The sequence below is a fragment of the Podarcis vaucheri genome (assembly GCF_965113315.1).
Source record: "Podarcis vaucheri genome assembly, chromosome: 7".
In the NCBI taxonomy this organism is placed as follows: domain Eukaryota; kingdom Metazoa; phylum Chordata; class Lepidosauria; order Squamata; family Lacertidae; genus Podarcis; species Podarcis vaucheri.
Genome location: NC_138765.1, coordinates 84,399,280 through 84,413,884, shown reverse-complemented (window position 1 = coordinate 84,413,884; position 14,605 = coordinate 84,399,280). Strand labels below are relative to the sequence as shown.

General features: G+C 47.3%; 1 protein-coding gene across 1 annotated transcript in view; it reads left to right on the top strand.

The window, feature by feature from the left end:
* Positions 1-13,207, top strand: part of EPHA2 (EPH receptor A2) — a 33,606-nt gene extending 20,399 nt beyond the window's left edge. The window contains exons 4-17 of the mRNA XM_082230736.1: positions 1,878-2,033; positions 2,484-2,816; positions 3,825-3,949; positions 4,080-4,239; positions 4,433-4,535; positions 5,525-5,580; positions 6,488-6,613; positions 6,838-7,020; positions 7,195-7,256; positions 8,170-8,379; positions 9,003-9,152; positions 10,711-10,904; positions 11,147-11,302; positions 12,026-13,207. Of these exons, the coding sequence (XP_082086862.1) occupies positions 1,878-2,033; positions 2,484-2,816; positions 3,825-3,949; positions 4,080-4,239; positions 4,433-4,535; positions 5,525-5,580; positions 6,488-6,613; positions 6,838-7,020; positions 7,195-7,256; positions 8,170-8,379; positions 9,003-9,152; positions 10,711-10,904; positions 11,147-11,302; positions 12,026-12,131 (2,120 nt within the window). The 3' untranslated portion in view covers positions 12,132-13,207. The remainder of the gene's footprint in view (positions 1-1,877; positions 2,034-2,483; positions 2,817-3,824; positions 3,950-4,079; positions 4,240-4,432; positions 4,536-5,524; positions 5,581-6,487; positions 6,614-6,837; positions 7,021-7,194; positions 7,257-8,169; positions 8,380-9,002; positions 9,153-10,710; positions 10,905-11,146; positions 11,303-12,025) is intronic.
* Positions 13,208-14,605: the final 1,398 nt, after the last annotated feature.

The following is a 14,605-nucleotide window of genomic DNA, read 5'->3' as shown; positions in this document are numbered from 1 at the left end:
TGGCAAAGAGGAGTGTGGGAGGCTGTGTCAGGCCATCCTGTTTGTGGGTCATCTTGGACCCTGGTGGGTCTTTGCTGGAAATATGCCTCTTACAGTTTGACACCCCCCCCCAAAGAAAGCTAGTGTCTTGATCAAGGGAAGTCATAACCCCGCTCTATTCTGTCAAGACAATAAACAACTATTTTACTTTTAAAAGACAAGTGTTCCCTGTTTAGGGAAGTTTTTAATGTCTGATGCTGTATTGTTTTTAATATTCAGTTGGAAGCCGCCCAAAGTGGCTGGGGAAACCCAGCCAGATGGGCAGGGTGTAAATAATAAATTATTATTATTATTATTAAAATAAAAATAAAATTTCATTTACCGTATATCCCGCCCTCCCCAGCTGAAGCCGGCCTCAGAGCAGCTAACAACAATAAAAGTAACACAGTTTACATAAAATCACAATCAATTAATTGAAGTGCATTCTAAAATCAATTCAAAATCAAATGAATGGCAACCATTGGGCTAGAGTTCTATGCATTGGTCAGGCCACACCTGGAGTTTTGTGTCCAGTTTTGAGCCCCACAATTTATGAACAGGAACACACACACACACACACCCTCCTGCCTTTGGTAGCATGACAGTTTTACAGGTAGCACTTTTGTTTCTAAGCAAACTGAGAGATCACAGACCACACACACAAGATATTGAAAGAGGTTAAGACTGGGGATGCTGTAATACCCTCTTTTCCATTTAACAACGTGTGTGTGTGTGTGTGTTTCTTTTTTTAAAAAAAAAACAGCAATCTCTTGAATGCAAGTAAAGTTCCATCTGGGGCAGAAGTTTGAAAATGCAGAAAAGCATTTCAAATAGCTAAGATTTGCTATGTTCAGGGGGACAGTTAACAAAATGGTATTTTGTGGCTTCTCTTCTGGAGCCTCAGTTATGGCCCATCAGATTCGGGAAAGGATTTTCCCCACTCCAGCCCAGCCTGGGACATTATCTCTTGGCATCAGGGGCTGCTGTGACCAGACAGGATGGTACAGAGTTCCATTGGGAAGACCGTGGCATTTTCTCCAGGCACAAAGATGCTTCTACTACTGTCTGGTTCACAGGAAGGTTTTTGAGTAGGCTGTCTTTTGAAAAATAGTTTCTCTGCATTGAATGGAATGGAGTCTCTGCCTGAGGGCCGCTGGATTGGTGCGATCCTGGTAGCAGTGCCCATAGGGGGCTGTTGCTTGCAAGAAAGGAGTCCTCATGCCAGCTGCCGACTTAAGGCATTGAGTGCTTTCCAAACGGGAACCGGAGGCTTCCAACGAGCTCTTCCTTTGTAGATCCCTCAAGGAAGTGACGCGATCCCAGGGGGATTTTGAGGAGCAAACTGAGTTCCTATGGAAGAGTTTACTCATGCAGGAAATAAGTAAGAGTTGCTCGTCTCAGGCATTGGCCTAGGTAGGCTGGGGCTTTCCTCTGTACGTCCTTCCACCCTCTCCTGTAATGTGCGTTCACCATGATGCATGCACAGCCACGAGGCACACTGGAAACCTGAAGAAGCAGCAGCAGTAGAGGTGCCCCAATGGACGCACACGTCAGCTTGGAGTGTGTTTTCATTTCCAGTGAACAGATTAAAAGGATCTGAGTGTGTCTCTCCTCCCTTGCCAAGTATTCTTTGAAAACTAAAGTGCTTAATGATCTTTGGATTTACCTTTCTCTTAAGTTCTTGTGGAACTATCATTCCCATTGAACACATGGGGAACTGAGATCGAACAGTGACTTTGTGGTTTGATTTGAACTCGGGTCTTTCCGATAAAAGTCATCTCTCCATACATTGTCTGCCATGGGCTGTGGTTAGGATCCCCGGGAGAACTAACCCAGCCCTCCTTTTCTCTTTTTTGCAGCTTGCTCACCTGGGTTCTTCAAAGAGGACATCTCCAACAACGCCTGCTCAAAATGTCCCTCGCACACTCTGCCGTCTTCCGAAGGCTCCACCTCGTGCCCTTGCGAGGAAGGCTATTTTCGGGCTTTGACTGATCCTGTTTCCCTGCCATGCACAAGTAAGTGGGAGATCTAAGCGGTACGATTGCCCCGTGTCCCAGGAAATGAAAAAGGCTTGCCGCGTTGACGGCTGTCCGCTTGGAGGTTCATCAGTGTCCAGAGGCAGTTTGCAAGTATTTAATGAAACCAAGCAACCTTGGATAAGCTACTGCTGTTTTACTCAGTTTGTGTCAGTCACAGGAGGGAAGGCAGGAAGCGACAAAAGCAGCAGACTCACTCCTGGGCAATGCGAGAGTCCCTGTGGACAATATTTGATGAGGGGTGGGATAGATAGCTGAGATGGAGAGAAGGCCAGAGCAAGGAGAGAGGGACGGAGGATAGTACCAGAGAAAGACCCAAATGTTGGAAGTGAAGGCTTAGGAGTGCTGAGTTGCTGGGCTAACTGAGGAGTGGTCTTCTGCCCTGCATCAAAGAGACCTGTTCATTTTTTTCTTCTTCTCCATTCACAGGACCCCCTTCTGCTCCCCATGGGGTCACAGCCATAGGCTTGGGCGCCAAGGTTCAATTGCGCTGGTCCTCGCCCCGGGACACGGGTGGCCGCAAGGACATCACCTACAGTGTGTCGTGTGAGCAGTGCTGGCCGGAGTTGGGAGAGTGCCGGCCCTGCGACGCCACACTCCGGTATTCGGAAAACCCTCACAACGTGGCCGGCACTTCCCTGACCGTCAGCGATTTGGAGCCACACGTTAACTACACCTTCACAGTAGAGGCCCAGAACAGAGTGTCCTCCTTCAGCCCACGGCGCAGCTACGGCGTCGCCAGCATCAGCGTCAACCAGACGGGTAAGGGGGCGCAACGTCACAGCCAAGTGAAAACAATGCAGATGTGCACTGTGAGGTGCCATTGGCCTGCACAAGTATTGTCCTGAGAGCTGTTGCCTTCCGACGCTGCTTTCTGGAAGCATAGGGCGAGTGCTGTTGGGGCAAAATGTGGTCTGATCCAAGATGGCTGCTCTTGCGATCCATGCCACTGCGCAAGGGGCATTCCCTGGTTCTTGAACGTGTCCTTTTCTCATACGGCAGCCACAGCAAAGAAACTTCTTGGCTGCTAAGGACGGGACTAGGGATTGCCCGGAAGAGCTGAGGCCTGGCTGTTTTGTGTTGGGTTTCCCAACCACCACTCCCTTTTAAAGCTTCGTTTTACCAAAAAGAACCCCAGACCTCCTTACAGGATCCTGCAGAGCCGAATGCACCATCCAAATTTGCCCAGAGGCTCTTTGGATAGCTGGATGGGACAGAGGAGGAGACAGCTGTGTGTGTTTTAGATAAAGGTAGCAGTGTTCAGTTGTTGAGCAAGTTTAGGTTTAGTTTTAATATGCACATAAAGCAGCCAAGAGGTTGCAAGCAGTGCAGAGGGCCCAGTCCATAGAGTGTACTGCATCCAGAAATTAGTTTTAGCTCAGCGCTTAAGCCCTGTTAGTAAAAGCTAAACACAACCACACACACAATAGCCTGTCTAAATTTGAAACTATATGTATAGATTAGCATATGCTAATTTGTGTCATTTGCCTTAAGCACTTGGCCACACCCTTGTTATGAAGGCAGCTGTGCAGAGTGGGGTCTTGTGGTTTGTTCTGTTGGACTTTATTTTGGACCTGGGTATTCACCAGATCTGCGAATCTAATTTGAACAAACTCTCAAAGTCGTAAGATGCCTCATTACAGATGAGTTTGCAAGTTCTATATGGATCTGGGGCTACTGGCTGGCTGGTGACTAGGGCAAATGGTTTTGGCTGGGGAGGGTGCAATCCACTACAGCATGCCAGATTTTCTCCTCCTTCTCCATGCTCAGAACCTCCCCGAGTGACCTCAGTGACCATGGATGGCCGCACCACAACCAGCCTAAGTCTGTCCTGGACTGTTCCACCCCGGCAGCAAAGCCATGTCTGGAAGTACCAGGTCACCTACAAGAAGAAGGTATCTGTCTCTCTTTGGCACTTCTCTGCTCTTAACCTTGAGCAACGCTCCCCCTCCCCCCCAATCCCCCAGCCCATTTCACGGGGAGAAACTGAGCCATGCGAGTTTTTGTGTGTTCCTTTCCTTGCAGAAAGATGAGAACAGCTACTCTGTACTGCGCTGCGAAGGGAGCTCTGTGACCCTCCCGAAGCTCACCCCTGGGACCAAGTACTTGGTGAGCGTCCAAGCGCTGACCCAGGAGGGCCAGGGAACCAACAGCATGGAGCACGAGTTCGAGACGCTCGATGAACGTGAGTTTTGGGGAGGCAAAGCTCCTCTAGTTAATGCCGAAGCAGGGAAAGTAAATTTGGGGGCGTTGGGGGGTAACGACTGGAGCAAAGTCACCAGAAGAGGATGAACACACACACACACACAGACACACAATCTGTTTTCGTATAGCAATGTTTTCCTAACCACCACCTTTTTCTTCTCTGCACGCCACAGGCTCTGACGGCACAAATACCACTGCAGTTATTGGGGGTTCTATTGCTGGCTTTGTTGTCACGGTCGCGGTGGTGGCGCTGATTGTCATGCTCATTCGCCGAAGGCATGTGCTATTATTATTATTATTATTATTATTATTATTATTATTATTCTGTTTGTTTAAGGCAGCAGGGCAACAATGGCTTTTAGGAGAGCTGGATGCCGACTGCTCCTTTGCTTCCCACGGGGTGCAAACAGGCAACTTACGGCAACCTGTTACCTCCAGTCTAGCAGGCTTTGCAGGGTTGGTTTTGTTGTTGTTTATTTTTTTAATGATACCATAATCTATTTTTCCAGAGGCAAAAGTGGAATGAGTGTAGACTTCTCCCAAGTGCCTTCAGTTTTCAGAGAAATGGTTTGCAGCAAGCGAGCATTTTTGCCAGATAGCAAACTGTCTGGCCTTTTCCTTTTTTGGGGTCTCCTTTTTCAGAAGCAGTTAAAAAAAACTTGTTGCAGAGGGTTCCAATGGCTCTTCCATTAGCACATGTGAATATAGCACTCCATGTCTAGCAACATCAGCATCCATCTGATGTCACAGTCAAACCAGGCTGAACATGCTAGGCTTTGGAGATTCCCCTCCTGGTTTATTCCTTTTTGTGTTTTTAAACTCTTTAAGATAAACCATCAAAAGTGAAAGAGGGAGAGAAACATGCTGCTGAGTCGAGTCATGGTGTCCTTACACCAGCCCCATGTGCTCTCTCCTCTGGGATTTGTATTTTTAAGCCATGAATTTGCACTTTTGCATTCGTAGGCTTGCTTGCACGTCCATTACATTGGTGCAACGTGCCGAAATTTGGGAGGGCAGAACCTTAGGGGGTGAGGCTTGATCAAAGAACCTGACTTGAGAAAGCATATTTCCCAGAAATCAGTGGAAAGGACCGGCCCAAAAATTCTTTTAACAAGTTAAAAGGCCTTTGAGAAGGAATGGGACAGAGGTTACAAAGTTTGATGCAAGGAGGTCTGTGTCTAGTGGATAAGGTATTCTGCGGGAGAAGGTACGGATAGGATTGCCTCACAGGATCACTCAGGAAAACCCTTGTTGTTGTCATTTAGGAAAAGGAACTCGAGGGCCCGGCAGACACCAGAGGATGTTTATTTCTCCAAGTCTGGTGAGTAATGGTCACTGGCCACATCAGTGCAGGAGGTGGAATTTGCTGGATCTGAAACATCATACAGAACAGAAAAGGGCAAAAAAATTACAGGCTGTTTAGACCTCAAGAGAGAGCATTTATTGTTAAAGGGGTATATTTGCTGTGTCTGAACCCACATGCATGTCCAGCACTCACATGTATTCACACACACACACAAACCAACAAGAGGTTTGGGGTCTTTTGCTAGAGTTATAACGTGCGTACATTTAGGAATACGTGTTTGCCTCTGTTCCTGCCTAAATAAAACTCCTGACAACCGATACTGAATTTTATTCTCGGCTGGAAATCCTAAAAGACCTCTTAAATGCCAGACAGGCATCCCAGTAATTTTTAGAGGCAAATAACGGATTTTTACATTAAGATTCTTGAGAAGCACATCAGCAAAGGTGGCTTACTTTATTACACACAGTGTAATAAAGTTCTTCTGTTTTAGACAGAAAAAATTAAATATTTAAGTAGGGAGCAAATCCTACCATACACCTTTATCTAAAGAGTGGAAGAATCCCGGCCTATTCGCAAAAGCGGACTCAAACTGATAGTAAGTTAAGAAATGAAGGGAGGGGGGAGAAGAGTATTGGTGGCGGGGTTTGAGATGAGTAGCTAGTTTCATTGTGCTTTTGAATTTAACCCAGAATTTCTTGCCTGCTTCTCACCTCGCCCATCTTGCAAATTAAGTGTTCGACTGAAAATCATCCTAGCAGGCTGTGACTGAACTGGCCGTCTTTTTCTCTGCTCCATTGCCGGATCATAGACTAACTTGGCAGTGGGCAACACTTGAAAAGCAGAGAGTTTAGGCATGGAACTGCTTTATAACAGCCTCTGCCAAGAGCTCCCCTTAACTGTGTTCTTCCTCTTCGCCCCACAGACCAGCTCAAGCCCCTGAAGACGTATGTGGATCCCCACACCTATGAAGACCCCAATCAGGCAGTCCTGAAGTTCACAACTGAGATTCATCCTTCGTGCATCTCCCGGCAGAAAGTCATAGGGGCAGGTAGGGTGCCTTCCAACTATCTTGCACAATGCAGTTGGCTGATGGAGGTGGAGAGCGAGCATGTCTCTTCTCCCATGTAGTCAAAGCTAGCTTCAGAAGGAGCTTTCAGAAAGGGAACTGGTAATGCTGACTTCGATCTTCAGGTTGAAGCTGCCTCTGCTCATCCACCCTGTAGTTATTTGAAAAGAATATTGAACACTTCCACTTTTTTCTTTTTTCGCCAGGTGAGTTTGGGGAAGTCTACAAGGGAACGCTGAAGAACAGCAAGAAGGAGATCCCAGTGGCCATCAAGACGTTGAAATCTGGCTACACGGAGAAGCAACGCATTGACTTCCTGAGCGAGGCGAGCATCATGGGCCAGTTTAACCACCACAACATCATCCGTCTAGAGGGAGTTGTCTCCAAATGTAAGAACCTCTAGATAGGATTTAAGGACCTTGGTGGCTGTTACTGGGTTCCTGTTCCAAGCTACCTCTTTCTGCAGGGCCAGTTCCAAGACACCAAACTCCTGGGCAACTGCATCAGAGTTTGGAATCTACTTGGCTCTCATAAGCCAATTCTCTCTCTCTTTCTCTTTCCAGATAAGCCGTTCATGATCATCACAGAGTACATGGAGAATGGTGCCCTTGATAAATTTCTGCGGGTAAGTCGTATTCTGTTCATCGCTGGCCTCCTTCTCATGTATACTGTGAGTAAGAAGAGCCTGTTGGGTCAGGCCAGTGGGCCATCTAGCTCAGCATCCTGTTTGCAATGTGGCCAGCCAGATGCCCATTACAGGAAGAACGAAAGCAGAACATGAGAGCGATAGCGCTCGCCCCTCCTGCAGTTTCTGATGCTCTGAAGCATACTGCCTCCAACATAAATGGGTTTTTATGAACTGAAAGAGCCTTTGTTCTTAAAGGCAGCATGTACATATTTTAAGTCAAAAGGAATAAAGATTCTGCTTAAGAAACTTAGCATTTAGCTTGCATGTTATTTAGTCATTTAGTCGTGTCCGACTCTGCGTGACCCCCTGGACCAGAGCACGCCAGCCACTCCTGTCTTCCACTGCCTCCCGCAGTTTGGTCAGACTCATGCTGGTGGTTTCGACAACACTGTCCAACCATCTTGTCGTCCTCTGTCGTCCCCTTCTCCTTGTGCCCGCCAACTTCCCCAACATCAGGGTCTTTTCCAGGGAGTCTTCTCTTCTCATGAGGTGGCCAAAGTATTGGAGCCTCAGCTTCAGGATCTGTCCTTCCAGTGAGCACTCAGGGCTGATTTCCTTCAGAATGGAGAGGTTTGATGTTCTTTCAGTCCATGGGACTCTCAAGAGTCTCCTCCAGCACCATAATTCAAAAGCATCAATTCTTCGGCAATCAGCCTTCTTTATGGTCCAGCTCTCACTTCCATACATCACTACTGGGAAAACCATAGCTTTAACTATACGGACCTTTGTTGGCAAGGTGGTTTCTCTTCTTTTTAAGATGCTGTCTAGGTTTGTCATTGCTTTTCTCCCCAGAAGCAGGCGTCTTTTAATTTCGTGTAGGTCCTAAATCCTTCCCTTTTTGCCTCAACAGGAAAAAGATGGGGAATTCTGTGTTATACAGCTGGTGGGCATGTTGCGGGGTATTGCCTCTGGTATGAAGTACTTGGCCAGCATGAATTATGTTCACCGGGATTTGGCTGCCCGCAACATCCTTGTCGACAGCCAGCTCGTCTGCAAAGTCTCCGACTTTGGTCTCTCCCGCGTCCTGGAGGATGACCCTGACGCCACCTACACTACAAGTGTGAGTGATAACGGCTGCTGCCCCATCATGTTAAGTTACAGTTCTGTCCCACCATTGCCAAGGAAGCTGCAATGGGTGGGAAAGGGGATGCAATATGAGAGCCAAGGCTGGCATCTGGAGGAACTGCCCATAGTATAGGAGGAAGAAATAGGGAAGCCAGAAAGGTGGGGTTATAGGGGGTCCAAATGGGAAGAAGGAACTTCTAACTTGCTGGCAGTGGATGATCAATGGAATGGTTGTGACCAGTAGCAGGAAGTCTGCTTTACTGCTCAATATAATAGGGAGCCAGTGGGAATTAATCCAGGCTCTAGGAACACCTGAAGAAAGAAGAGGAAGGAAGGAAGGAAGGAAGGAAGGAATGCTTGTTTCCCATGACTCCTAAGATGGCTGCTAGCTAAGGTCTCTGCCCTGGTTCCGGAAGGATTTGACTTCTAGTCATCAACATCTGCCACTTGGCTAAAACACGAGACCTTGCTTTTCTATCAGGAACTTCAGAAGTTGCCTGAACGGAGGAAAGCACACATTTAGAGAGCCTGGGAATTAGAAAGTGTTTTCTCCCCCAAATCAGTGAGCGCCTTGGGAGTCAGAGGTTCTGAGGGTTTCGGTGTGCTTGTCCCTTGCAGGGTGGGAAAATCCCGATCCGGTGGACGGCACCGGAGGCTATCTCTCATCGCAAGTTCACCTCGGCTAGTGATGTCTGGAGCTACGGAATAGTGATGTGGGAGGTGATGTCCTATGGTGAACGGCCTTACTGGGAGCTCTCCAACCACGAGGTAAGTGATTGGATGTCCTTGTGTGGGTGCTAACTAAGGGGCAAGTGATGCCCCTACTGGTGACCAAATTGCTGTTGGATCCCTTGTGTTTGGAGTTTTCTGGCTAATGGAGAAGAAAGCTAATTCTAGGAGATACAGTCAATATATAAAAATAAAAAAATTGTCCAGTAGCACCTTAGAGACCCAACTAAGTTTGTTCTTGGTATAAGCTTTCAAGTGCATGCACACGTCTTCAGATACACTGAAACAGAAGTCACCAGACCCTAATAGAGTGGGAGGGTGGGGGGGGTTGTTGACGAGTGTTAATGACTACAATTAGTCCTACAGGAAAAAGCAAGGGATAGTATGCAGGTGATTAGCATATGTAATGAGGCAGGAATCCAATATCTCTATTAAGACCAGGTCTCTCCATAGTTTTCAGTTTAGTGATAAGTTGTAATTCAGCAACTTCTCTTTCAAGTCTGTTTCTGAAATTCTTTTGTAATAAGACAGCTGCTTTGAGATCCCAGGAGATTGAATGTCCTGGGAGATTGAAGAGATCTACTGGCTTCTCTGTCTTGCGATTCCTGATGTCAGCTTTATGTCTATTCATCCTTTGGCGTAGGGTTTGGCCTGTTTGTCCAATACAGTGGTGCCCCGCAAGACGAATGCCTCGCAAGACGGAAAACTCGCTAGACGAAAGAGTTTTCCGTTTTGGAGGTGCTTCGGAAAACGAATTTCCTATGGGCTTGCTTCGCAAGACGACAATGTCTTGCGAGTTCCTGCTGGTTTTTTTTCCTTCCCCCCCCCTTTTTCTAAGCCGCTAAGCCGCTTATCAGCTGATCCGATCAGCAGATAAACCGCTAAAAGCCGCTAATAGCGCTAATCTGTCAATGGGCTTGCTTCGCAAGACCAAAAAACCGCTAGACGAAGAGAATCAAAGAACGGATTCTTTTCGTCTTGCGAGGCACCACTGTATAGAGAGCTGAAGGGCACTGCTGATATTTTATGGCATACACAATGTTAGAAGATGAGCAGTTAAATAGGCCTGAGATGGTATGTTTAATGTTGTTGAGTCCAGTGATGGTGTTGTCTGGGTGTATGTGGCAGCAAAGGTGGTACTGGACAATATTTTTATTTTTTTATATATTTTATATATTTCGACTGCATCAGACCAACATGGCTACCTACCTGAATCTAGGAGATATGCAAATGGAGTTTTGTCTTGAGGTCCATTTTTTTAATGAAGCAATGTTACGAGCCCCCCCCCTCCACATCCCACCCTAGCTGTGTGTGGAAATGTCTTTGTCCCCAACATGGGCTCAGTCTTATGATGTAAATTGCATCATAAGTTTTGCCCAGACAGTCGCCTATGAATCCATCCATCCGTTCTGACTCAAGTTACATTAAAATGGGCTTATGCTTGGGTTCCTCAAAGTTTATGCCTGCAAGGCCTGGGGTGGGCTTGCAATCCTGCCTGCCTTGAATGCTGGTTTTTATGCTAGGATGGTAAGACAAAAGGGGTGGTCTTTCCAAGCTGAATCCCCTTCACTGTTGTTCACTTTGCCTTCCCAAACAGGTGATGAAAGCAATTAATGAAGGCTTTCGGCTCCCAGCGCCCATGGACTGCCCTTCTGCCATCTACCAGCTGATGATGAGGTGCTGGCAACAAGAGAGGAGTCACAGACCCAAATTCAATGATATCGTTAGCATCTTGGACAAGCTCATCCGCGCTCCTGAGTCACTCAAGACTTTGGCTGAGTTTGACCCTCGGTACGTTCCTCTCTCCTGGGCCTCCTGCTCTCAGAATCCCTAGATACGTTTTGGGAACTGTGGTCTCCGAACATCCCCTTCCCCTCTCCAGTCCTTTGAGACGGAAGCATGTAAGAACAGTGCCAGGAAGGGGGGGAAATTCCCAGCCCATAAGCCTCCCAAGAATTCTCTCCATCCACTTGGGTCCCCTTAGACAAGACCGAACTTTAAAGAGCCGGGGTCCCCTTTTTTTGTCTTTGAAGGATCTCCATTCGCCTACCCAGCACCAGTGGCTCAGAAGGGATCCCTTTCCGAACTGTGGCCGAGTGGCTGGAATCCATCAAAATGCACCAATATACAGAGCACTTCGTGGCCGCTGGGTACAATGTCATTGAGAAGGTGGTGCAGATGACCAATGAGTGAGTGTGGCAACTTCCACTCTTCCTCCAGTTTTTCACCCCCATGCCTGCTGAGAATGCTTCTCCTGTTGTTTTTTCTCATGGTCTTTCTTCTCAAGCCTTTGTTCCCCTCCTGAGAGAGGAGGTAGCTGGAGTTCAGGGTCCTCTGTGAAAAGCCAACTCAGCTGGCTGTGAACATCGTGGTCCATTCGACCCCTTCCCAGTTCACAGTGGAGAATGAGGCTGTTTTCTGCTTTGATTTCCAGAGAGGAGAGAGCTCCCTTCTTTTGTCACATGACTTCACTGTTAGAATCCTGTAGGATTCATAAATTCACCTTTCCACTGTGTCGGGGTGGGGGCTTACGCATCTTGTTGTTGCTGCCTCTTGTTGTTCTCCCCTCTCTCTTGGGAGAGGCTGATTCAAGCCTGCACCCTATAATTAAGCCACTTTATGAGGCCGGGAAAACGAGGAGTGGCTCGTTAAAAGCAGACGGGTGCCCAGCCTCCTTGGATCATGGCAAGGGGAGTCCACACCTTCTCAGCCCGGGGGTTGCTGGGAACCTTTGTGTGATATTGAAGCTGTGGCTTCAATATCGACCTCGGTTTCTTTTTTAAATGATACCTCTGCAAGAAAGATGGAGCTACTGAATGTCAAGTTATGCTGGTGGGAGTTAAAGGAATACACTCCGGATTTCACAATATTTCCCACTAACCTGGTCACATCTGTTTTCTTCCCCTTCCCAGGGACATCAAGAAAATTGGGGTACGTCTTCCAGGACACCAAAAGCGAATTGCCTACAGCCTCATGGGGCTGAAGGAACAGGTCAGCACCATTGGCATTCCGATCTAAGGTGGACAGATCTTGCTCTGTATTGGTAGCTTGCTTGCCTAACTTCAGCTACCCGGTGGCCAGGCCAAGAACCATTGGGCCATTGTACTTCCTGATACATACTTGAAGTGGAGAATTCAGGAGACCTCTCTCACCAAGGATGCCGGCTGCCAAAGGAGGAGTCGGGTGCCTGCTTTTCCACTGTGCTTCCTCAGCATAGCTCTGCGTTTTATTGCCTGGCCTCGTGACTGCTGGAAATAGTAACGCTGCGGTGCTGGAAGTTTTCAGACGAGGCGTTGGGCTGTGCCGCACACTGACTGTGCGTCGCCAAGCAGATCTGCCAAAAGCCACATTTCATTCCATGTTCCTCTCTCCTGGCTTGGACAGATCCTGGGACTATTGGATGCCTGGTTCCATCCTTCCTGCCATCTGGCTCCCTTCCGTTTACAGTCCTGCAACACAGAAGACCAAAGCATCCCTAGGGCTGTCCATCCCATTGCCAGCTCTGCCATCTTGTCTCCGAGAAACCTGCAGGCCCAATGCCGTATTTATTTACCTGTTTGGAAGCCAAACCTCAACTGGTTAAGACTCTGTGGATTTTGGGAGGTGGGAGAGTTTTCTCATGCCACAGCAACATCGTTGAATGTTTTTTGGACGCTGAACAGTTGCTCTGTTCAGTCACAGATGGGCTCTTCCTTTGTTCTTCCTTTTTAATAAGCCAAACGTGGTTGGATCAAGAGTAATGCCTTGCACAGAGTCCCCTCTGGCATTTGTGAGTTTCAGCTTTGAAGTGGTTGTGCCAAGGATGACCGAAAATGACTCTCCTCAGAGTCATCTCAGTGTTTCCTGCTCTCTATTTATTCATCTTTTCCAACTGCTGCCCCTTCTCCCCATTCCTATAATGCACTCTTGACTTATTGACAATTGTTCTCCTTCCATATTACTTCAATTTTTAATTTATTTTTTTATATTTATTGATTTTTTTAAAAAAAGCAAAGACTTTGCTGTTAAGGGTAATCATGCACAACTTGAACAAAAAAAATGTTTACCTTGTGTGCAGGAATATTTCTAGCTTTAATAAAATGTTTTTATTCTTGTTTTGTTGTGTAAACTGCATTGCATGGAATGAAATGTGAGCACATAACTCCCTTGAAGGAGCTGGCTGTTGGCCACCGTGACTAACAGGCTTCCCAAAGGCATCTAGTTGGCCATTGTGAGAATAAGATGCTCGACTAGATGGGATTTCGGCCTGATGTAAGAGCCAGTTTCACTGTTAGGGCTCACGATCCGCTTCTGGAATGTTATAGGTCCACCTCTTGCATTGAGGTTCTTTCTCAAGTCCATTTAGGTGATGTGGAAATTTAATAAACCTTTCTTGCAGAAGAAGATGGTCACACATGGTGAACCCCATAATCTGCCATCAGCTGGTCACTCTGGCATTCGAAACTCCCATTGTTCTAGGCACATTTTGTGACAGGGAATTTCATTAGCACGAGCAGTTTCTGAGCTCTGGGTACAGTATTGCGCCTAAGATTTCAGATTAAAACAGCAGAGTGGAAGGAAAGGAGGACCTTTTTCTGCCTCCCCACTTCCAGACCCTCCTAAGAATACAGTGGTACCTCGGTTTACATACGCTTCAGGTTACAGACGCTTCAGGTTACAGACTCCGCTAACCCAGAAATAGTACCTCGGGTTAAGAACTTTGCTTCAGGATGAGAACAGAAATCGTGCTCCGGCGGCACGGTGGCAGCAGGAGGCCCCATTAGCTAAAGTGGTACCGCAGGTTAAGAACAGTTTCAGGTTAAGAACGGACCTCTGGAATGAATTAAGTACATAACCCGAGGTACCACTGTATTAGGGGGGTGGACAGGGGAAACATGGCTTTGTTTTTTGCAGACTTCAGATGGGACTAGACCATGTGAAAAACGAACTAAAGATTTTAGATGCAGTTCACTCATTTTTAGCTTTGTATTCTTGTTATTTAAAAAGTGTGCCTAGACATTCTGTTGTTGCTCCCATAATCTAGGCTTAAGGTGCCATTTAGCTCCCGGCTTCCCTATCTCTGATTCTAACAATGGGTCACCCTATATGTCAAAGTGCAAGAGCAGACAGGTTTCTGGGGTGAGGGGTTGGCAAGGGGTGGGAGTGGAGTCATCATGGTAATAATTTCCATCTTGCTGTGGAAAGCGGGTAGGAAGAGGCGTCTCTCTCTCTCGCACGCCCTGCATTGATGACCATCCAGTGAAAATGAGTGGCAGGAGAGCCAGGCAAAGCCAAAAAAAAGGACTTCTTCCAATGATGCAATATTAACTTTATTGGAAATTGCTGTCATAAGAGGTGGCTGCAGTCACACCCTTAGGAAAAACGCAGGGAGGAGAAAGAAAAGGGTCTGCCTATGGCTATTAGCGAGGGATGCGGGTGGCGCTGTGGGTTAAACCACAGAGCCTAGGGCTTGCCGCTCAGAAGGTCAGCGGTTCGAATCCCCGTGACGGGGT